The sequence below is a fragment of the Hylobates moloch genome, unplaced genomic scaffold, assembly GCF_009828535.3.
Source record: "Hylobates moloch isolate HMO894 unplaced genomic scaffold, HMol_V3 SCAFFOLD_1, whole genome shotgun sequence".
Classification (NCBI taxonomy): Eukaryota; Metazoa; Chordata; class Mammalia; order Primates; family Hylobatidae; genus Hylobates; species Hylobates moloch.
In genome coordinates, this window is record NW_026652276.1 from 238,894,198 (window position 1) to 238,917,850 (window position 23,653).

General features: G+C 42.1%; 1 protein-coding gene, 1 long non-coding RNA gene and 1 pseudogene across 8 annotated transcripts in view; 1 reads left to right on the forward strand and 2 right to left on the reverse strand.

Annotated features, from left to right (window-relative positions):
• Nucleotides 1-10,930, forward strand: part of LOC131381323 (uncharacterized) — a 13,323-nt gene extending 2,393 nt beyond the window's left edge. The window contains exons 2-3 of one of the 2 annotated variants that reach the window (XR_009209995.1): nt 1,589-1,731; nt 10,830-10,930. This is a non-coding gene — a long non-coding RNA (uncharacterized LOC131381323). Of the gene's footprint in view, nt 1-1,588; nt 1,732-6,880; nt 6,970-10,829 lie in introns of those variants that run through there. The other variant, XR_009209996.1, reaches the window with a different exon arrangement.
• Nucleotides 10,931-12,428: 1,498 nt separating this feature from the next.
• LOC116809730 (THAP domain-containing protein 5-like) lies at nt 12,429-13,668 on the reverse strand (annotated as a pseudogene).
• Nucleotides 13,669-21,090: 7,422 nt separating this feature from the next.
• Nucleotides 21,091-23,653, reverse strand: part of NCAPG2 (non-SMC condensin II complex subunit G2) — a 79,395-nt gene continuing 76,832 nt past the window's right edge. For all 6 annotated transcript variants that reach the window (XM_032753243.2, XM_032753246.2, XM_058428620.1 and 3 more), the window contains one exon: nt 21,091-21,499. In XM_032753243.2, the coding sequence (XP_032609134.1) occupies nt 21,448-21,499 (52 nt within the window). In that variant the 3' untranslated portion in view covers nt 21,091-21,447. The remainder of the gene's footprint in view (nt 21,500-23,653) is intronic.

Here is a 23,653-nt window from a genome sequence, read left to right on the forward strand (position 1 = left end):
TGAGGGGGAGTGTGTGTGAGTGGGAGCGTGTATGGGGGCGTGAGGGGGAGTGTGAGGAGGGAGTGTGGGTGAGGGGGAGTGTGACGGGGAGTGTGTGTGAGGAGGGAGTGTTTGTGAGGGGGAGTGTGTGTGAGGCAGAGTGTGAGGAGGTAGTATGAGGGGGAGTGTGTATGAGGAGGGAGTGTGGTGGGGAATGTGTGAGGGGAGACTGTCAGTGAGTGGGGGGTGTGTGAGGGTAATGTGTGACAGGAGAGTGTCTGTGAGGGGACAATGCGTGTGAAGGGGGAGTGTTTTTAGTGGGGAGTGTGTCTTAGGGGCAAGTGTCAGCGAGTGGTTTGTGTCTTTGAGGTGATTTCCGTAAGGGATCAGCATTTGAACTGGGAGACTCAGAATAGCAGATGCCCTGCCCAATATTTGTGCCTCTCATCCAATCCTTGAAGGCCTGAATAGAAAAAAAGGCAGCAGAAGGTTCAATTCTACCTCTCTGCCTGACTGCTGACCTGGGACATCTGTCGGCTTCTGCTATTGGTTGCCTCTGGTTGCAAGCCTTCAGGCTCAGAGTAAAATCTACACCAGCAACTTTCCCTGGGTCTGTAATTTGTAGAAAGAAGACCATGGGATTCAGCCTTCATAACTGCAGGGACTAGCTCCTCTTTTTGTTTTGTTTTATTTTGTTTTGTTTTGTTTAAGAGGGATTTTCGCTCTTGTTCCCCAAGCTGGAGTGCAGTGGTGCAACTCGGCTCACCGCAACCTCCGCCTCTTGAATTCAAGCAATTCTCCTGCCTCAGTCTCCAGAGTAGCTGGGATTACAGGCGCGCACCACCACGCCTGGCTAATTTTTTTTGTATTTTTTAGTGGAGACGGGGTTTCACCATGTTGGCCAGGCTGGTTTCGAACTCCTGACCTCAGGTGATCCATCAGCCTCGGTCTCCCAAAGTGCTGGGATTACAGGCGTGAGCCACCACACCCAGCCCAGTTCATTTTACACACACACACACACACAATCTTCCCTTCTGGTTTCTCTGCAGAACCCTAATACAGGACACACACACACACACACACACACACACACACACACACACACACCCTTCCCACTGGTTTCTCTGCAGAACCCTAATACAGGGTATGAGACCAAAACTTTTGGGAATCATTGCTTCATGAATACTGAATTCTTATTTTTCTTAGATTCATACCTTTTCAATCTATTCCCTTTACAGAATAAGAAACTCACCCACAGAGCAGTTAGGAGCATGCCCAGCATTAGCCTGACAGCTGTAACAGCTTTGCTGAGACCCACAGATGAACACGTGCATGGACAAATATGTCCCCTGTTTCCACTGAGATACTTCCAACAGCTGGTTTGCAGAAAGATTGGGGTGGGGTGGGAAAAGTAATCTTATTCCAGGGCCTGGAAGGCAGGAGCAAAAGTTGAGTTGCTGTTTTCCCTCCCATGCACCAACGATAAATTTGTTAACACTATAGCTCAATAGGATGTCAGCGCTCTTCAGCCTCAAGTTGAGGAAACAGAAAGGCTGGGTTATGGCCTTAGGGAGCTACATTGAGATTTTTCACTTTCCTTATTCAATAGGAAGCAACCCTCTGCACCAACTTGGACATCTTTGCTGACTTCATCACATGAAAACACAGCGCTTCACCAGCAGTAATTTAAAGCAGATCCAAGGAGGCTTTTAATAAGTTAAAGGGCTCCTGACATGCAAGAGGCCGTTAAATGTAAGTCAGAGGTACCTCTTTTCTCTTTCTATAAAAATGTGTACTAAAAAATGTGTATAAAAAATATTTCCAGGGAAAACCAATTCCAATTCTATCCAAAAAAGTTATTTTACTCACAGCTTCTTTGCATGGCCCTGGTAAGGGACCTGGTTGTGAGAATGCAGCATTGCTGCCACGACTCAGCCCTTTCCCAGGATGCACCTGCTGACGCTCACCACAGACACTGTTTCCTCCTGAACGTGATGACAGTGGCTGCCACCTAAGCATCTGCATCGCTGTCTTCAAGACTTTGGAGTTCTCAAAGGTACTGGTGGGAGGAGGGGTATACCAGCCACTTCCATATTCAGCTTCCAAAAGCTAGAGATGTCAATTAAATAAGAACCCCACACGTGTTGACAAGGTTCTGTCGAGGATCCCAGGCTTTCTGTCATAGTAGGCCAATCTCATTTCAAAAGCGGCAGCAAAACCACACCTATTCGTAACAACAGCGGAGCACAGAACTGAATTAAGGATGCTGATTATCAGCTAAAAGGTTCCGAGAGAAAGACTGAACCTGGGGCTTTCCTGACAACCCACTCATTTACTAAGCATCTTCTACAGCATACATGGACATAAGCCCCTTAAAATCAGAGTACGTGAGAATACTTTTCGTTTGGAAATAAATCCCATGACACACCAGTATAGAGTACATTGACTACACTTGAACACTTTAAGCTTCATCATCAGGTGGGACACTATGGAATTAGCTAAATCCATTCTTGAAGGTTAGTTTCCCTATGGAAAAATGGTCTCTTCAGGGAAAAAAACTTGGGCGGACTATATTACTGAGATGTTACTGAATCAAAAAAAGTGAAGGGTACATGTGACGATATCAGATAAGGTAGCATAAAAATATCACTGTGCCATGTTACATAATCTGGAAAGGATATACACACATAAGATCAATGAGGCTAAGTTAAAATATTGCCGTTATGATTAAGGTAACTTATCTCTACAAAACACACATCTCAAATAGGAAAATAAAGAAAAACGGATATAGCGAGATTTTATAACCCTCATGCTACATTTCTGACTCAAAGAAAGGGCAACGCTGCAGTGACTCCCACAGGATGAGGCTCACCTGGGATGTGACAACACACTGGGCTGTAGGGGCCTGCATGGGAGGCTACTGCCTGGAAAAGTCCCGGGCAACACGAAGTTGATGTCGCCCAGCACAAAAAACACCCTGAAGCACCCCCAAAATGTACTCATCCCAGTCCCAAGTAGAAGAATCCACACAAACCAGGAACTTTGCTCATGCTGAAGCCACGTGCTCTGGAATTGATTTGTGTTGATTGCCACAATTGATTCAAGTGAAATTGATTCACAACTTGAAGCAGAGGAAAAAACTAAAAGCAGTGCCCCTTTCAAACAGCAGTGCCCACCACAACTGTTACTCCAAGTTCTGAAGTGTGCAGTGGAGGACCTGGAAGTGGGTTTTTTCCCCCTGAATCATGAAAATAGCTGACGTTTGTGGTGGCTTTCAGCACAGAAGTTCCTTTTGGATTCTTATTAAAGATGGGTAGATCGAACATAAGCATTTACCTCTGCTACCCGCAAAACCCAGTAAGACACAAAATGCCTTTTTAAAAAGGCATAGACCTGTAAGAACAAAGTGGGAGAACAGATACTAGTACCCATATTATAAAAGGGGAAATCAGAAAGAGCAGTCTCTGTCTCTGCATACTCAAGGAAAGCCAAACCCTGAGCTGGGGGAGCAATCCCACAAGGAAAAACACATCCACTGTCCCCAGGCCCAGGGACAGAAGTGGGTAGCACCAGCTAGGCTGAGAATGGTGGTAAATAAGGGAAAATCACTGAGTCTGTTCAGCTACACTGAGAATGGTGGTAAATAAGGAAAATCACTGAGTCTGTTCAAACAGCAGTTTGACTCATTCATCATGAAATGCAAATTAAAACTACACTGAGATACCATTTCTCACCTATCAGATTGGCAAAAATCCAAAATCTCAATGACATACTCTGTTGGCCAAGCGGAGGGAAACAGGCTTCTCATGCATGGCTGATGAGAGGCAAAATGGTGCAACCTCTAGAGACAGGAACAAGGCAATTAGGCAAAAAATCACAAATCCACTCCCTTTCCTCTAGCAATCTCTTTCATGACTATCCCAATTATATACCAGTGAAGGCCTGAGAAGAAATACACACGAGGCTGTTCATTGTGGTACTATGGCAAAAGCAAAAGTGAAAACATCCAAAGTCTCCACAAGGCACTGGTTAGATAAATTGCTTCATGCACATAAGGGAGCACCAGGCTGCTGTGAAAAAAATGAGAGCTCCATGTTATATTACAGGTTGAAGAAGTTTCCGGAATATATTAAGCTAAAAACTTAAAAAAAAAAAAAAAGGTAAAATAAAATGTATCTGCTATGTTTCCATTTGTCTAAGAAAGGATGTTAGTATAACAGGCCTCACTCTGTCACCCAGGCTGGAGGACAGTGGCACCATCATGGCTCACTGCAGCCTCGACCTCCCGGGATCAACTGATCCTCCCACCTCAGCCTCCGAAGTAGCTGCAATTATAGGTGCATGCCACCACACCTGGCTAATTTTTGCACTTTTGTATTTTTTTTGTAGAGATGGGTTTTGCCATGCTGCCCAGGCTGGTTTTGAACTCCTGGCTTCAGCGATCCACTCGCCTCGGTCTCCCAAAGTGCAGGATTACAGCTGTGAGCCACTGTGACTGGCTGGAGTACAGTGACACAATCTCAGCTCACTGCAACCTCCGCCTCCCAGGTTCTAAGTGATTTTCCTGCCTCAGCCTCCAGCGTAGCTGGGATTACAGGCATGTACCACCACGCCTGGCTAATTCTGTATTTTTAGTATAGATGGGGTTTCACCATGTTGGCCAGGCTGGTCTCGAATCCTGACCTCAGGTGATCTGCACGCCTCGGCCTCCCATAGTGCTAGGATTACAGGCATGAGCCACCACGCCTGGCCGGCCTGCTTATTTTTTAATAGAAGAATAAACCATACATTTTAAAAAAACATTACCTATTTTGGAAATTCAGAAATATGTATTATTTGAATATACCTTTTTGAAAACTTGATGTTTGGTACCATATAAATATAAAAAGATAGACAGATTTTAAAAACAATGCCTACAAATTGGTGGTAAAACTAAACAAATATATCTGATTATGTATCCAGCTGGGGGCAGAACAGTCATACAGAAGAGCTGTGTTTGTGTTCCCTAAGGGGATATACCCCTAAAGTCAAAAGAACTGCAACAAAATCTTAAACTGTTTCAAGCATCACATTGATGGTGGCAGTGTTTGCAATGTTACTCTTAGACTACAGGGAGTGTATTGCTGAACTGAATGAGTAATCACATTGCTGTCACTGAGAACTCAGACTTTTGGCTCAGTTAAAAGGATATAAACAGCTAAGACCAATAAGGTTAAGTTAAAATTCTCAAGTCCTAAATTTGAACTGGAATGATCAGTATGAACTCACATGTTTATCCTAAAAAATTTCATATAACTATATTATCATAAAAATAATTCATGCATACAATTATATGTATAATTTTATATATGTACACTTTTTAAATGTATACTTATATAATCTTCTAGCCCTGATTACTGAAAAACACTAGAAACAATGGTCAATGACCAACCCATTGGCAATAACACTCCTAGAGGCCAGACCATGGTCTCCAACTGCCATTTTCCACTCAAACCATAAGTCCTCGGAGAAACAGTTGATTCTAGGTCTAGTGCACGAAATGTACAAGAGCAGCCTGGGACTACTCAACACACCAGGAAGCAGGGAGGCTCCCAAAAACCGCTTGGGTCACATTATGAGGACAACAGGCCAAACTGAATGAGCTCTCACTGGCCAGAAAATATGGGCTCCAATAAGGACAATAACTATGATGGACTGAAACTCATCAAGTGACACTAATTTTAACAATTCTCATTCGTAGCTTTTTGAAGATGCTCACTATTTTTGAATACTGGTAAATAATTCCCCTCCTTTCCTATACAATCTATACAAGGGAGTAATCAAACCAAATATTCCAGCTGATAAAAAAGAAATATAATTCTCAGAGTATGACTTTTTACAAACTTTTATGAATTAATAGATCTAGGTAATTATCATGAATAGCTAGTAACATCACAAAAAGAGAGGCTATTGTGCGGTAGGTACATCCTAAGGGAGGAGCCAATATTCCCTGTGAGGAACCCGGTCAAACAAAAACAAACCTGAATTTAATCAAACTGAGAACTGCAAACTACGATAAAGATTTAACGACGACTCTCAGGAAAAACAGAGACAGAGTAACGTGTTAAATGATGCTGCAAGGATGCAATCAGCATCTCCACAAGCCCACAGGACAAACACAAGTGTACAAAACAAGTACCAGCAGTATTTTAAAACGACGGAGTAGAATCCACAAGAAACATAAGACACTTAGTATATAAACCTTATTTGGATCTCATTCAAGCTGGCAAACTGTAAGAACAAGTATCTATTGAAGAATTTGAGATATGGGATGATCTTACACAATTTTTATCATAATTGCCTATTAACATAGTTAACATCTTATTTACGTAACTGTTTTTAGATGTAATAACGGTAATGTGGCTGTGTTTTTATTTGATATCTGAGACTTGCTTCAAAATCAGCCAAGGGGTGGGCAGTGGATGAGGGTACAAATAAATCTGTCATGCAGCTGATAAATGTTCCACCGTAATAAAATTAAGAGAAAGTAAAGATGTAAACAGAGCCTCAGAGCCCCATGCCCTCTCTGGTAGGCAACTAGAGATTTATTTTCCAGGGCATATGAGATAGAGGCTCTCTGAACTGAGGGTGCAGCACCATACTGAAAACAGGGTGTTAGTAAACACTGACACTGTTGAATAAGAAGAGTCCGTACCTCCTTCCCCTCACTCTGCACCCAGAATAATGGCTGCTAGGCCTACACTTCACCAGGCAGGAGATTGGAACAAAAACAATCTGGCCAGCCCAAGAGAAAAGACTTAAAACTACCAACATGAAGAGTTTTCTGATTCAAAGATCTAACCAGGCTACCCTATTATGACCATATAGTTGACATGGTCAAGAGTTTCATTCTGTTTTTTAGTGCCCTGATCTTAAAAATGAGCAAAGATGACCAGATATTCAAGGAACGCCTCTAATATGAAACAGAGAGATCAGCTAACACAAGCCGGGAAAAGAGAACATGGAAGCAACGAGACTACAACAGAAGTTCCAGATGGAGAGAAAAAACAGAAAGCAAGACGGTGGTAAGGAAATCAGAGAAGTAATTTAAAAAAATTTCCTAGAATGCAAAGATGTGACAAAGGGCACTGAGTAACCTGCACAATGTTGAAAACCAGAATCACTTCAGGGTACATCCCAGGGAAATTCAGATCAGTGGGTACAAGAAAAAGATTCTAAAAGTTTCAGATAAAGAGGTGGGGAAAAGACTAAGGATCAAAATGGCATTAAACTTCTCAGCTGTTGAAAGATAAAAGATAATAAAACAATGCCATCATAAGTAAGAGGAAAAATTATTTCCAACCTAGAATTCTATACCAAGATAAACTAGCAAGCAAGTATAATAATGGCATATTTTTTATATTAAAGATTTCCCAAAAGTAACTTTCCATACAACCCATTTCTCAGAAAGCAACTGGACCATGTGCACCACCAAAACAAGGGATTAAACCAAGAAGGAAAAAGAGATGCATCCAAGAAAGATAAACTAAGAGAAAAGCAACTTCCACTTCTGTTCAAGATGGAGTAACAAGGATTGCATTTAACTTCCCACTGTAACCAACTACAAAAATGGACAAAACAAGGCCAGGCACGGTGGCTCATGCCTGTAATCCCAGCACTTTGGGAGGCCAAGGTGGGCGGATCATGAGGTCAGGAGTTTGAGACCAGCCTGGCCAAGAGACCAGCCTGGCCAATATGGTGAAACCCTGTCTCTACTAAAAATACAAAAATTAGACGGGTGTGGTGGCGGGTGCAGCTGGGGCAGGAGAATTGCTTGAACCCGGGAGGTGGAGGTGGCAGTGAGACGAGATCATACCATTGCCCTCCAGCCTGGGCAACAGAGCAAGACTCCAACTCAAAAGAAAAGAAAAAAGAAAAATGGACAAAACAATTAAATAGCTGCTTTCAGACACCGGGTGCAAGCATGCAGGATTGTGAGCCCTGTGGTCACCCTGGCTTTCAACCAGAGGCATTTCTGGGCCATGAACACAGCGAGAGGGACCACAGACAAAGCCTAGAGGTCTCATTAACCTGAGGAGATGGCGACCCAGGTTTGTGGGATGCAGAGGCGGCTGGAGCTGCAGAGGAGAAAGCTGGGGAGAAAAAGGGCTGAGGAATCTGAAAAGGGTAAGAGCCATTCTTATGTAAAGGCTAGATTTTAGAAAAACAAAACAAAACTATCAGGAAGTTGTAAGACAAACAGTTCTGAGAACTCACAGAAATATGCAGTGGTTCACGCCTGTAATCCCAGAACTTTGGGAGGCCAAGGCGGGTGGATCACCTGAGGTCAGCAGTTCAAGACCAGCCTGGCCAACATGGTGAAACCCCGTCTCTACTAAAAATACAAAAAAATTAGCAGAACGTAGTGGCACACGCCTGTAATCTCAGCTACTCGGGAGGCTGAGGCAGGAAAATTGCTTGAACCCAGGGCGTGGGGGTGGCGGTGTGCCGAGATCGCACCACTGCGCTCCAGCCTGGGTGACAGAGCAAGACTCCATCTCAAAAAATAAAAATAAAGAATTCACAGAAATGTGAGAGACTCTAATCAGCCAGAGTAATGTCCTTAGTCATTCCCCAGGTCATTCAGCCAAGATCGTAGAGGTGTCTCACCTCAGTAGGAGAGCTGAACTTCTGGTAGAATAACGGCTGCTCTAGCCCTGACGGTTATGTTTAAAAACAGGCCTCAATACCACTTCACAAACATTGGGATGACTGTTATCAAAAACATAAAACAAAATCCCCAAAATAACAAGTGTTAGCAAGAACATGGAGAAATGTAAACCCTTGTGCACCGCTAGTGGGAATGTAAAATGGTACAGCCACTGTGGAAAAGAGTATGGCAGATCCTCGAAAAATTAAAAATAGAACTACCATATGATCCAGTAATTCCACCTCTGGGTACATACCCCCCAAAATTTAAAGCACACCTCACAGAGACATCTCTCCACCCATGTTCACTGCAACATTATTCACAATAGCCAGGGGGTGGAAACAAATCAAGTGTCCATGGATGGACGACTAGATTAACAAAATGTGGACTAGCCATACAATGAAATATTATTCAGCCCTAAAAAGGAAACGCCGACACATGCTACAACAGATGAACCTTGAGGATATTACACTGAGCAATAAGCCAGCCACAAAAGAACTAATATTTTATGATTCCCCTTATATGAGGTGCCTGGGATAGTCAAATTCATGAAGACAGAAAGTAGAACGGTAGCTGCCAGGGGCTAGGGGAGGGAGGATGGGAGCTAGTGTTTAGGGCCACAGAGTTTCCATTTCAGAAGACGAAAAAGTTCTAGAGATGGATGGTGTAATGGTGGTACGATAATGTGAATGTACTCAATGCCACTGAGCTGAAAGTGTAAAATAGTAAATTCTTATATATATTCTACCACATTTTAAAAATAAATACTTTTTATTAATATGAAAAAATGGTCTCAAATGAACCAAATTGATTCATATGTAACTACCTGCCAAAACAAAGCCCATAGCTATTCAACAATGTAACACTCATAATGTTCTAATAAAAAATTACTAGAATTATCTACTTTCAAGATTTTTCCTCTTCACATCATGGTGAAGTAGCAAGGGACTGAATTTACCCTCCAGCCTGACCAAACAATAAACCACACAAATGTGAAATGAGTTTTCTGACACTGGATAACAGACAGCAGGACTCAGGTCCCTGAGGGGACGAAACAAACGAGGTAGGTCCTACGATCACATCAGGTACTCTCTGGAAGCAGTTTCTAGGCAGGGAGGAGACACACAGGGTCTGGTGGCCTCATTGTGTTCAGAAGAGAGACAGAATGGAGTTTGGGAAGGTCAAGAGAGCTAAAATCTACAGGGTAGGATACCCAAGAAAGGGAGCTAAGAAGAGAACCATTTAAAGATCTGCAGAGGGGTTCACTTGAGTCTTTGGCTGAGTTCTGAACTATGCAAACAGGAGAGAAACAACTAGACCAGGGAAAGAATCACCAGGCTAGTGTAGACAGAATAGTTCCTGGAGACCATACAGGGGTAAGAACAGTTTACATATCCACTAGCAAGACTAGAAGGACCTTGCAATGTATGGGAGAGTTGGCCAGTCTTTAGTACCCAGAAGGGTATTCCTTTAGTACCCAGAGGGGTATTCCTTTAGTACCCAGAAGGGTATTCCTTTAGTACCCAGAGGGTATTGCTTTAGTAGTAGGACTAAGCTAGTCTTAGAGTAAAGGTTGCTCTATACCGACACTAACAAAGCTTAAAAGTAATCCTCAGAAGGATCCAACTGATTTCAGGTAACTTAACCATATGCCAGAACAAACTCTAACACTGTTGAACGGTATACAACAAAAGCCAGCAAACAATGATATAAAATTTATGATGTCCATCAACTATTCAAAAATCTATTCAAAAATGTGTAGTAATTCAAAAATTACTAGAAACACAAAACAATAACAACAACAAAAAAGTAACCAATAGCTAGGAGAAACCAGAAAAGATATAGACCAGAAATGACCGAATGAACAGACAAGGACATTAAAACAGCTATTATCAATATGTAATATATAGTTTAAAAAGGTAGAGAAAAAAATGAACTTAATGAGGAGCTATTAACATGACTCAAAAGTAGCTCCTGGAAATGAAAAATACACAAAGAGGAAAAAACTGGGAAGAAATAAAAAGAGCATGAAGAAGCCACAGAAAATACCAAGCAGGATAACGCACATGTAATTGGAGCTAGGAAAGGGGAAGGTAAGGGAAAGGTTGTTGAAGAAATAATGGCTGAAGATTTTTCTTTTTTTTTTTTTTTTTTTTGCCAGAGTCAACTTTTATTGAGCACCTCCTATATTCCAGAAGCAAAAACATGTTTGTTCCTTACAAAATTCTCAAAGCCACCCTTTAAGGTAAGTAATAGTATGTTCTACTTAACAGATGAGAAAACTAAGAATCAGACTGATAGAACTTCCTCAACATTATAGGCAGAAACATAATTATATTGACTGCCAATTTTAAGAAAACATCTATTTGTCACATTGGTGTCATTACTAAACTCTTTGCTTTTACAGTTTTCTTAAAATCATGTGAATATAAACAGTATTTTTATTTACATTACCATCACTTCTCTTTCCTAAGAGAAATTATTTGTCTAAGATCATGAGCACTTATGTATAATTTCTTGCTTATAAATTTTAATAAAATATACATAAGTGGGAATGTACAGTATTAAGTATTACTCTATTATTCTGGAATTTAACAATGAATAAGCACATATTTTAAAGGCCACACCTACTAAGAAACATACAAACTGTGATTCCTAAAATATATTTAAAATTAACCTCATTAAAATTTTTGGTTTATAAATATAACTGTATAAATACAGAACGTTTAGCTTAGATGACTATGTATTTGATGGTTAGCCACATATAAGTTACCGAAATACATATTCTTTCAAGTTTGAAGTACCTCTCCTAAGAACTGGGCTAATGGGGTGGTTCCTTAGTTTAGTTCAACTGGAATAAAATTATAAAAGTTCTATCTTGGCCAGGCGCGGTGGCTCACGCCTGTAATCCCGGCACTTTGGAAGGCCGAGGCAGGTGGATCACCTGGGGTCAGGAGTTTGAGACCAGCCTGGCCAACATGGTGAAACCCCGTTTCTACTGAAAATACAAAAATAAGCTGGATGTGATGGTGTGCGCCTGTAATCCCCGCTACTCGGGAGGCTGAGGCAGGAGAATCACTTGAACCTGGGAGGCAGAGGCTGCAGTGAGCCGAGATCAGGCCACTGCACTCCAGCCTGGGTTACAGAGCCAGACTCCATCTCAAAAAAAAAACACAAAAAACAAAAAACAAAGGTTTATCTTCCTATTACAGATAATATAACTGTAATATGTAACTACAGCCAAAAGGTCAAACACCACAGAATTCAATAAATATTGAAAATAATACATAGTTAATATCATCAAATTCTGGCCAACTTCTAGTATTAAGTATATATTATCTTACAGAAAATGTGTTCTAATAGAAATATCTTAATAAAAAGGGAAGGAAATATAAAGAAGCAGACAATTAGAAATCTAGTAAGTGCTTATTTTACAAATTAGGGACTGAGGCACAATCATAAGTAACTTGCCCAAGTCATATGCCAGCGGTAGAACCAGGACTGATTCCTGAACCTGACTTCTAGTCTGTGCTCTTTGAACACTTCTTTGTTTTCTCATGTTATAACTGAATCCTTTTATGTGCTAAATTTTAATTTGGAAAATTATCAAGTAATAAAACTGCTTTTCTCTCCAGCCCAACACTCTGGTCTTTCTTAAATGAGCATTACAAGAATAGGATACAGTTCATAGCTTCGCAACACTCTCATAGGTTCATTAAGATGAGAACTTTATAAGGGAAAAAGTTCACTTTACATGTAGTTTGGTTTGGCTGGAAAAAGCTTATTTAACAGCCATAGTTTTAAAACCTAGTTATTCTATATCATAGTGACTTCCTATGTTGTAAAACGGTTTTCTATAATCTTGACATTTTCTTCAGATAGCCAGTTGTCCTTCTTTAGCTGCCTTATAAGAGCTTCCAAAGACTTCAATCTACCTAGTTTGTTGCTCTTTTAACTCTAGAAGAGTTATCTTTGAATGTAGCTTAGAGACTTTCTGCCAAAGATGTTCCCTATTTATATCTTGTCTGCAGTAAGAATGTTCAATTTGTAAAACTTCTGTCCCATAGTCTACATCCTTATACAAGGAGTCTTCGATGTCTATGTCTTCCATTTCCGTGGTTTCTTTCTGTGCAGGTATAGAAGAATTAACTGAAGGTTTAGAATTTTCGGCAGGTACAAAAATGGCAATAACAGATTCTTTGTGTTTAATTCTTCAACTGTTTGATTAATTGTGCTGAATAAGAATGGATTTTCCTGTGCTGACTTTATTTCCATGGAACTACTTGTAAAGTTTGGATTAGCAAGATGACTAGAAGTTACTTCAAGAACTTCTTGGGTTTCCAAAGATTGATGAATACTTTCTGAATTTGAAGTTGTCAAAGTAATAGTTGTAGAATTTAGATTCTCAAAACGTGTGAAAACCATCTATACCTGTATCTTGCTTAACTGATGTTTCCAAGGTAGATTCTGGTTTCCCAGTATGTTGTTTAACTAGATTAAGAGTTAACATGTAATTTTGTATACTTCCTGTTTTAGGAGCTGGTGGCTTAACCAAGGAAGATGAATGAAGTAAGTAATTCTGGATGTTGAGGGGGCACATTTGTGTTAACTATATTTTTCTCTGTCTCATTTAATACAACTGATTCTTCTGACTTGGCCTTTGGGCATACTTCTTTCTCATCTTCCAAGTTTTTCTCCTGGGATTTTTTTTTAGAAGGGTCTTTTCCCTGATTGTCTTCAGGCAAAGAAAATATTGTTGGAACTGCAGTTTGTTTTAAATATCGAATACCCCACCTGATGTCAAGAGAGTCAGGGGTAAAATGGTCACTACATAGAAACTGGTATTTACTGGGAACCCGTGAATCTTGCTTCATATTCTTTAACCACTTTTCCAGTCTTTCTTTGTCATGTAGAAGAAATGGATAAAAACTCAGCTTCCGGTCTTTATTGTTTCGTCCCCGGCGGTTCTTACAACAAATCGCTGTGCAATAGTGGGGCATCACTCGGGTGAGGCCCCGGGAGACCGGGGCCGGCGAGGGGTGCAGGGCGGCCCTCCTCACTGAGGCTGCGCCACAGGTCCAGAAGATTTTTCAAATTTAATAACTAAAACCCAACACATTCAAGAATTCTAATAAAACCTAAGCTGAAGAAACATGGGGAGAACCACACCCAAATACATCATAATCAAATTGCTAAAAACCAGTGATAGGCCGAGTGTGTTAGCTCACACCTATAATCCCAGCACTTTGGAGGACCGAGGCAGGTGGATCACTTGAGGTCAGGAGTTCAAGACCAGCCTGGATAACATGGTGAAACCCCGTCTCTACTAAAAATACAAAAATTAGCTGGGCTTGGTGGTGCATGCCTGTAATCCCAGCTATTTAGGAGGATGAGGCAGGAGAATTGCTTGAACCCAGGAGGCAGAGGTTGCAGTGAGCCAAGATCACGCCACTGCACTCCAGCCTGGGATGACAGAGCAAAACTCTGTCACAAAACAAAACAAAACAAACAAACAAAAAAGTGATAAAGAGATCATGAAGGCAGACAGAGACACGAAGGTGGGACTGGCAGTAGGATGCTCATCAGTAACCAAACAAGCCACAGTAAAACATGCTTAAACTCTTGGGAGAAAAATATCAACCCAGGATTCTCTTTCTAGCAAAAATACCTCAGAAACCAACCTAGGCAAGATGGCAAACCCGTCTTTTTTTTTTTTTTTGAGACAAAGTTTCGCTCTTGTCACTCAGGCTGGAGCGCAATGGAGCGATCTTGGCTCACTGCAACCTCCGCCTCCTGGGTTCAAGCGATTCTCCTGCCTCAGCCTCCCGACTAGCTGGGATTACAGGGGCCCGCCACCACGCCTGGCTAATTTTTGTATTTTAGTAAAGACGAGGTTTCACCATGTTGACCAGGCTGGTCTTGAATTCCTGAACTCAGGTAATCCACCTGCCTCGGCCTCCCAAAGTGCTGGGATTACAGGCGTGAACCACCACACCTGGCCCAAATCCCTAAGCCAGATGTGGTGGTACATGCCAGTACCTCCAGCTGCTTGGGAGGCTGAGGCAGGAGGACTACTTGAGCCCAGGAGGTCAAGGCTGCAGTGAGCCATGATTGCGCCTGGGTGACAGAGCAAGACACTGTCTCTAAAAAAATTTTTTAAACCTTCAAAAATGAAGGCAAAATACTCTTCCAGATAATCAAAAGCCAAGAAAACTCATAACTAGCAGATATATGCTAAAGAGATATTAAAGAAAGCTCTTTAGAAGAAAGAAAATGATACCATATGGAAATCTGAAACTGCACAAAGGAAAGAACATTGCCAGAAATAGTGAATATGTGGATAAACTTAAAAGACAATTTTCTCTCATGTTTAAATCTTTTAAAAAGTTAATTAACAGTTTAAAACAAAAATAATGACAATGAATTTTGGGAATAACATATGTAGAAGTAAAATGTATGACAATGATAGCACAGTGAACAGAAGGTGGAGGTAAGCTGCTAAGTTTGTGTGCAACTCATGAAGGGATACAATATTTTTTGAAGGTAGATGCGTTAGTTAATAGATGCAGGCCAGGCGCGGCGGCTCATGCCTGTAATCCCAGCACCTTGGGAGGCCGAGGCAGGCGGATCATGAGGTCAGGAGTTCAAGACCAGCCTGGCCAAAACAGTGAAACCCCATCGCTACTAAAAATACAAAAAAATTGGCTGCACATGGTGGCAGGCACCTGTAATCTCAGCTACTCGAGAGGTTGAGGCAGGAGAATCGCTTGAACCCAGAAGGTGGAGGTTGCAGTGAGCCAAGATCACCCACTGCACTCCAGCCCAGACGACAGTGTGAGACTCCATCTCAAAAAAAAAAAAAAACCATAAAAAGGATTTGACAAAATTTTAACACCTACTCATGGAAAAAAAAATTCTCAGAAAACTAGGAATAGAAAGGCACTTCCTCATCCTGATAAAATGCATCTATAAACAACCTACAGTTTATTGAGCTGTGGAAGACTGAATGCTGTGCTGTGGAGACCAGAACAAGGCAAGAGTGCCTGCTCACACCACTTCCAGGCTACATTTTACTAGAGGTTCTCACCGCCACAAAAAGGAAAAGCAATAAAAGCTCCAGACTGGAAAGGAAGATGTAAATGGCACTTATTTTTAGATAACCTGATCATCTGAGTAGAAAATATGACAGAGTCTATAAATAAACTACCACAAGTCATCAATGAGCTTAGAAAAGTAGAATACAAAGTCAACATACAAAAACAAACTGCCTTCCTCTATTCCAGTATAAACAATTAGAAGTTGAAAATTTAAAAATACTACCATTTACAACAGCTCCATAAAACACAAAATACGTAGGGATAAATTTAATAAAACATATGGAAGACCTATATCATGAAAATGACAAAATATTGGGAGAAATTGAATGTCTGAAAAACTAGACCATGGTCATGGATCAGACAACTCAACACTGTTGAGTATCAATTCTCCCTCTGCCCAAGCAGCTTCGCAGCCTAGCCTCAAACGGTGTTTCAAACTGTTTTTTCTTTTCCTTTTTCTCTTCCCCTTCCCAGTCTCAAGATACAACTTTGAGAAAAACTGCATACGTGTTACCTTTCATCTTGAAATACAGCCTTGGAACGTGCTGTGAACCTCCACTCCCTTCCATTTTTATTTTTTGAAACAGTCTTGCTCTGTCGCCCAGGCTGGAGTACAATGGTGCAATCTCCGCTCACTGCAACCACCACCCCCTGGGTTCCAGCTGCCTCAGACTCCCAAGTAGCTGGGATTACAGGCGTGCACCACCACGCCTGGCTAATTTTTTGTATTTTTAGTAGAGATGGGGTTTCACCATGTTGGCCAGGCTGGTCTGGAACTCCTGACCTCAGGCAATCCACCCACCTCAGCCTCCCAAAGTGCTGGGATTACAGTCGTGAGCCACCGAACCCGGGCCCTCCACTCTCCTTCTTTTCCCACTGTATGCTCCCATGCTTTATGCACATTTATTTACCCAGATACTAGTTAAGCACACACCATGCTCTCTTATCTGGCCATTTATTTGCTTAGCAGCTTCAGGGGTCGGGTCCTAAAAGGGACTAGGCAACTCCGGAATTCTCTTTCCAACAAAAGATTACTTGAAGGCCGGAACCCTCTCCTGGCTGAAGAGAGACTACAAGATTGACTGTGATTAATTTATAACCTGGTAGGATGCACAATGGTGCCGGCCCCTTCACCAAATGGGACAATAATTCAAGAAGGGCCACTGAAGCAAGTCACGCCGCCTGGCACCTCTTAGCCCCCCTTGCCTCTTCTGCATTCCAACCCCTTTCTGTAAAACCCTGCATTCCCTCCACAAACTGAAGAGTGGAACTGCTCTTCCCCTTGCCCGCACGAATAACAAAGGAATATCACTCTTTCTCATCATAACTTACTATTTTGCCTTCTTTCCATAAGTGGCCGGACTCTTTTTGGGAATTAATCCCCAGCTTGATCTGTAAATTTAGTGTAATCACAATCAGAATTGCACTGCATGTTTTCTTCTGTAGAAATTGACAAATTGATTCTACAATGTATATGAAAAGGCAAAGGAGCTAGAAAAGCCAAAACCACATCAAAAAACAGAGAGCCAATTGGGGACTTGCAATTCACAATTTTAAGACACAGGTACAGCTCAAATAAAAAGGACCCTGGGAACTGGCGTAAGGATGGCCGTAGCTCAGAGCACAGAACAGACTCCAGGAAGAGCCCACACATGTATAGCCAACTGCATCTTGACAAAGATGCAAGGTGATTTCATGGAGAAAGAAAGGGTGCAGGAACAACTGGATAATCATATGGGGAAAAAGCAAAAACAACAAACTGAACTTGGACTCCACATCCAAGATTAACTTAAAATGGATAACACACCTAATCATAACAGCTAAAACATAAACTTACACAGCAGAGCTTCTCAACATCGCACCATTGACCACTGGGCTGGAATGACTCTTTGTTGCAAGGGCTGTCCTGTGCCTCCTACCTGAGGCGTTTTGTGGCAACCCAGCCCGCCAAGACACCTGTGCCACTGACGGAAAGGGGGGCAAACTCATGCCCAGCTGAGCCCTGCTGGTCTAGATGAAGGGCAGGTCCAGGGATGCATCATGGAGTTCCTTGATAAAAATATTACCTTCTAATGGTGCAGGGACTACTAGATATCCATATGGCATAAAGAAATAAATAAATCCTTACCTCATACCATACATAAACATTAATTCAAAATGGATCACAGACCTAAACACAAGAGCAGAGCTTTTAGGTTTCAATAAGGAGATAATAAAAGCAGCCAGAGACACCAATGTAGAAATAACAGTAAGATTCTCATCAGTTAACTATGCAAGCCAAAATAAAACATGTTATTTCATACAGGACACAAATAAACATGGTTTTTTACATGTCTTTTTATATAGAACACAAAAAGCACAAACTACAAGAGTATAACTGATAAACAGGACTTCTTCAAAATTAAAATTTCCTATTTGAAAGACACCATTTTAAAAAATTAAAATAGGGCCAGGTGCAATGGCTCACACCTGTAATCCCAGCACAGAGGTCAGGAGTTTGAGACTAGCCTGGCCAACATGGTGAAACCCCATCTCCACTAAAAATACACACCAAAAAAATTAGCCAGGCATGGTGACACGCACCTGTAATCCCAGCTATTCGGGAGGCTGAGACAGGAGAATTGCGTGAACCCAGGAGGCAGAGGTTGCAGTGAGCCAAGAACGCGCCATTGCACTCCAGCCTGGGTGACAGAGCGAGACTTGGTCTCAAAAATAAAATATGAAATAAAATAAAATAAAAATAGGAACAACGTACTGTAATACCTAACCCTAATAAAAGACTTGTATCCAGAACATCTGAAGAAGGCTTAAAATGCAACAAGACAAACAACGCAATAATACAACAAAAACAGATGAGAGACTTGAGCTGGTATTTCACCAACACAGATACATAAGTGAAGTGTGCAGCCATCAGTCCTCAGGCAACGCAAATTAAAGACACCATGAGTTACCACTACACAACCAACAGAATGAAGATAAAAACACTGAAAATAACCATTGTAAGGGAGGATGTGGAGGAACTGATAGGAATATAAAATGCTACAACAACTATGGAAAATAATTTGTGAGATTTGTTAAAAAGTTAAATGTAGACTTAACATATTAACCAGAACTTCCACTCCAAGAAACTGACCCAGTGAAACAAGCCCACACAGACTTGTATACATGAAGGTTCCTAGCAACTTTATCTGCAATAGCCAAACAACCATCAATAGAGATAAACAGCCAAAGGGGAACCAATAGGTGAATGGGCAAATAGCCAAACAAACATCAACAGGTGAATGGATAAACAGCCAAATGACCCTCAATAGGTGAATGGCTAAGCCACCACAGTGTGGATGAATCTCAAGGCTGTGACAGTGTGGGGCCGGGTCCCAGCAGCCGTTGTAACAAACGACCCTCAACAGGTGAATGGCTAAGCCACCAAAGTGTGGATGAATCTCAAGACTGTAACAGTGTGGGGCCGGGTCCCAGCGGCCACTGTAACAAACTTCACATGTTTCTGATGCATATTAAAGCCTGAAAACCACTGATCTAGACAATCAGAATAATTTAAATTCAATTATTGCTGTCTTTGGCCACCCAACAGCTATTTATTTTTTTGTTCTGGGATCTCTCCCCTTGAGTCTTGGTGAGTGGTGAAGAATGTCTCCTGATGCAGGGAATATTTAAATGTTTAAAGTGGTGAGTATTTTGCCTTCCTGGCCATGTGGCCAGGATTCTGCCAGTCTTTGGCTGAGGAGTGAGTGCCACAGCAGGGGTGGGGCAGCTCCCAAACTCTCCCTACCCCTCTAGCTGGGTGCAGAAGTGACACTGGTGTTGGAACATTGCAGGTGAATTCTGGGAGCAGAAGTGCTAATTAAAATGTCAAGTGCCTGGTGGCAATCACAGGGATTCATCCTCAGACTAGCTGTGAGTTATGGCTTTCAACTATCAAGACTGAGTTCTCCAAAGACACTGGGGGCTTAAACAATGTAGGCTCGGGAATGTAGCTCAAAACTGTAGATCCTCACAGTCCAACATGGCAGTGAGAGCTCCATCCATCACAACCCCATTCCAGGCAGAATGTAAGAAAGGCAAAGATACACAGATAACTTTTAAGGTGCCCATGACAACTTCACTGTTATCTTACTGGAAGCACCTGGACACATGCCCACATGTAGGTGCAAGCAATGCTGGTGAATGTGGTCTTTATTCAGGAGGGGCATGTACCCAGAGACAAAATCAGAGATAGTATTTCTGGGGAAAAAGAGGAGAATGAATAACAGGGGAGAGACCAGCAATCTCTCCCTCACATACTCAATCGCCAGTCTTAGATTTGCACAAACCCTTCCAAATAAATGACTCTATCTGATAGAACTGTATTTCCGTTATCAATGTCACTCACTAATTCAGAATATGGTTTAGTCAGCCAAGATGTCTAGAAAGTCATATTTTCAAAATTATCTGAATTAAGCTGTAATATTATTCCACTCCCCACCTTCCATTTCTCAGATCCCTTGGCAAAATCTTACCCTGAATGCTCATAACTACAGTAAGTAGTCCACTTCTTGTACCCTCTTAGAGAAATACAGGCACAGAAACACTGGCATTTCTTTACTTTTTTGCTCAGGGGCTGAGGACAGAATAAGCACGAAATTTAAGCTGCACTAATTTCCAACCATGAGGTGGTCCACGAGGGCCCACAGGATCAACCGTGACACAGAATCTTTGACTAAGAGTGCCAGGAGCATGGGGCCATGAAACAACTGGCATCCACCAGGTAGGCGAGAGGTCAGGGTGGCTTAGGAGGCTGTCAGCACCACTGCTACCAGAACAGCTCTCAGAAAGAAAAGACCAGAGTAACAGTGGTTTGCCTTTAGGCTGAGCTACTTGGTGTCTGTGCTGCTCACATTCACAGCCACAGGACCCATCCCAATACCCATAGAGGCAACATGAAGGTTGGACCCGGAGACTGCTGTGGGCCCTGCCCTGGGCCCTCCACTCAGGGAGTATCACAGCACCTCACTCCTGGCCATAAAGGTGGATTTTAATACTTTCTCCTTTTTTTTTTGAGACGGAGTCTTGCTCTGTCGCCCAGGCTGGGGTGCAGTGACGCGATGTCAGCTCACTGCAACCTCTGCTTCCTGAGTAGATGGGATTACAGGCATTCGCCACCACACCCAGCTAATTTTGTATTTTTAGTAGAGACAGGGTTTCACCATGTTGTCTAGGCTGGTCTTGAACTCCTGACCTCAAATGATCTGCCTGCCTCAGCCTCCCAAAGTGCTGGGATTACAGGCGTGTGCCACTGCACCCGGCCCTTAATATTTTCAAATAAACAAATGGATGTTGTCATTGCTTTATTACTCATAGTTTCCAAGCAATATTACATATATAAAAGTCATTTTAAAAACAACCAGGTTTGCTAGAAAAGTGTTTTTTCTTGGAATCATGGATTTCTACACCATTCATACCTGGAGTCCTTCATATTAAATATATTATTTACGCAGGCACTAGGCAAAATTGAAGAAGTTTTGAGTTATCTACTCCATAACCCCCACCTTCCAACACTCCCACAAAAAAACCCCACCCTCTCCCTATTATATGGGTTATTAACATTAAAAACAATAGGAAAATACACCGGCATTTCATTTTGAATCCCTTTTCCCTATTTTTACGTGTCTGGAGATGTTGCCTTGGTTATGAATTCAGAAGTTCTCCCAGAGTTCTTGATGATGATTCATAGAGAAATCTGAAACACAAATAAAGAAATATTTAGCTACAGAAAAAAGTGACCAAATTATCCAAATGTACATTTTCAAAAATATAATCTAAAAATGGTTTGCAACCGTGCATTTAAAAACAAAGTTGAAATAATCTATAGACGTTTCATTGTTTCTCTTATGTAAAATGGAGTCAGAATCCCCACAGGAGTCAGGACACACGGCACTGGACCGCAGGCTTGGGTTGACGGTGGACACCAAGCACTGCCAGGCAATGAAACGTGCTCACTGGGCAGTGTGCTATGCTGGTGAGCAAATAGGACGTGTGCTCTTCCTTTCCAGCACCCACAGTTCTGAGCCTATTTCTCTATTACACAAGAAAACAAGATAAATAAAAACTATGTGACCTACCAAGACACTCTACTACCATGACATTTACCTACTACCTCTAATAACCTGAGGCCTTTAGAAAAACCTCACCTTCCCACTCCCCTGCCCTGCATCCCTGTCCCTCAAGGCGAGACTCTTCCTCTTCACGTCCTCCCCAGCCCCACCTAGGCCGCGGCTTTGGCTGAGATCACTGAGTACTTTCCTTGCCAGACGTCGTCCTCACTTCCCTGGCAGTGTGCCTATTTTAAGAATCATTATTAGACAGGTAGCATATCACCGTTCCTTTAAATACACATATTTACAAAGTGCATGGCTCACCATGACTTCCCTTTTTTACTGTCCCACAACTCCTACATGGTTCCAATGCATGCTTGTTTGATTGCAGTGCACTCCAAAGTAGTCTCCTCAGAGACGCAATACAGAAAAGCTCATCTCTGAATTCCTCCTGGACATGAATATCTACCTTTCACTCCAAATGAATCTCAGCAAGATTTAAAACTCTTACAATCCTATTGTCTTCCTGTGTTCAGCAATGCAAGTGAGACTCATGTCTACCCGGTCTCCACCTTTAGAGACAGACTGCTGTCTACCACAGCCCCTGTAATGTCAGTGCCAGTCACATGCGTTATTTTACATTTTCCAGTAATCACATTGAAAGAGGTCAGAGTACAATGGATCAAGACCTTGTTTCTTTTTATTTTTTAAGCAAAATTCATCTTAATATATTTCATTTAACCCAATATATCCAAAATGCTTCCACTTGTAATCAATATGAAATTATTTATGACATAGTTCACATTCTCTTTTCCATACTGTCTTCAAAACCTGCATGCACTTTATATGAGGGCCACACTCAGCTTAGACTCACCAGGTTTCACTGTATTGGCCTGCATGAATCTAGAAAAATTTTAAGATTTTCTCTTTATTCCTGGAATTTAGGAATTTTATCTATAATTATTTAGCCATGGTTTTTTTTTTCCATCAATCCAGAATTTAGTGAAAGAAAAAAGGGAATCTGCATATATTTCTTTAGCTCTGGGGAATTTCATCCTATCGTTGTTGAATCACTGCTTCTCCTTGATATTAGGTCTCTCGGGCCTTTTCCCCCAAGTCTATCCCCATCCTCATGACCTCTCCTCGTGAGTATTTATGTTCTATGTTCTGAGACATCTCTCCAAATTGACCTTTCTGGAATTTGACTATCAACAGGGACCATCTCTGCAGTGTGTCTGTGACACGTTAGCTCTAGACTGTCCTTTTGGGGTTACAGATGACTCTTCCTCAAAGACTCTTATTACTCACCCACCACTATCACCCTGGAAATGCCTGGGCCACCCTCTGTGTGGTTATTTCTGCCTGTGATGAACTAGGGGTGAGGGCACCGCTATGTGGAGGCCACCATGCAGCGACACAGGAGACTCTGGGTGCCCCACAGCTCCTTCCCTCTCCCAGCCTCACTGGGACTCTACTGGACCTACTGCCTCAGGGTCTCCTGCCCATTCCCTGAGTCACCCAAGGAGAAGAGAGTGCTCTCTGTCCACAGCCCAGGTTCCGCCCACCTGTCAGCCCAGCAACTGCTTGGCTCAGCAGCAGTGCAGCCAGAGTCAAGACAGAGGGGAACAGGGCCCAGGAAGTCATGAACCCTCCAAAATCTAAAATTTTTTTTTTTTTGAGACAGGGTCATGCTCTGTCACCCAGGCTGAAGTGCAGCAGTGAGATCACAGCTCACTGCAGCCTTGACCTCTCGGGCTCAAGCAATCCTCCCAGCTCACCCTCCCAAGTAGCTGGGACTA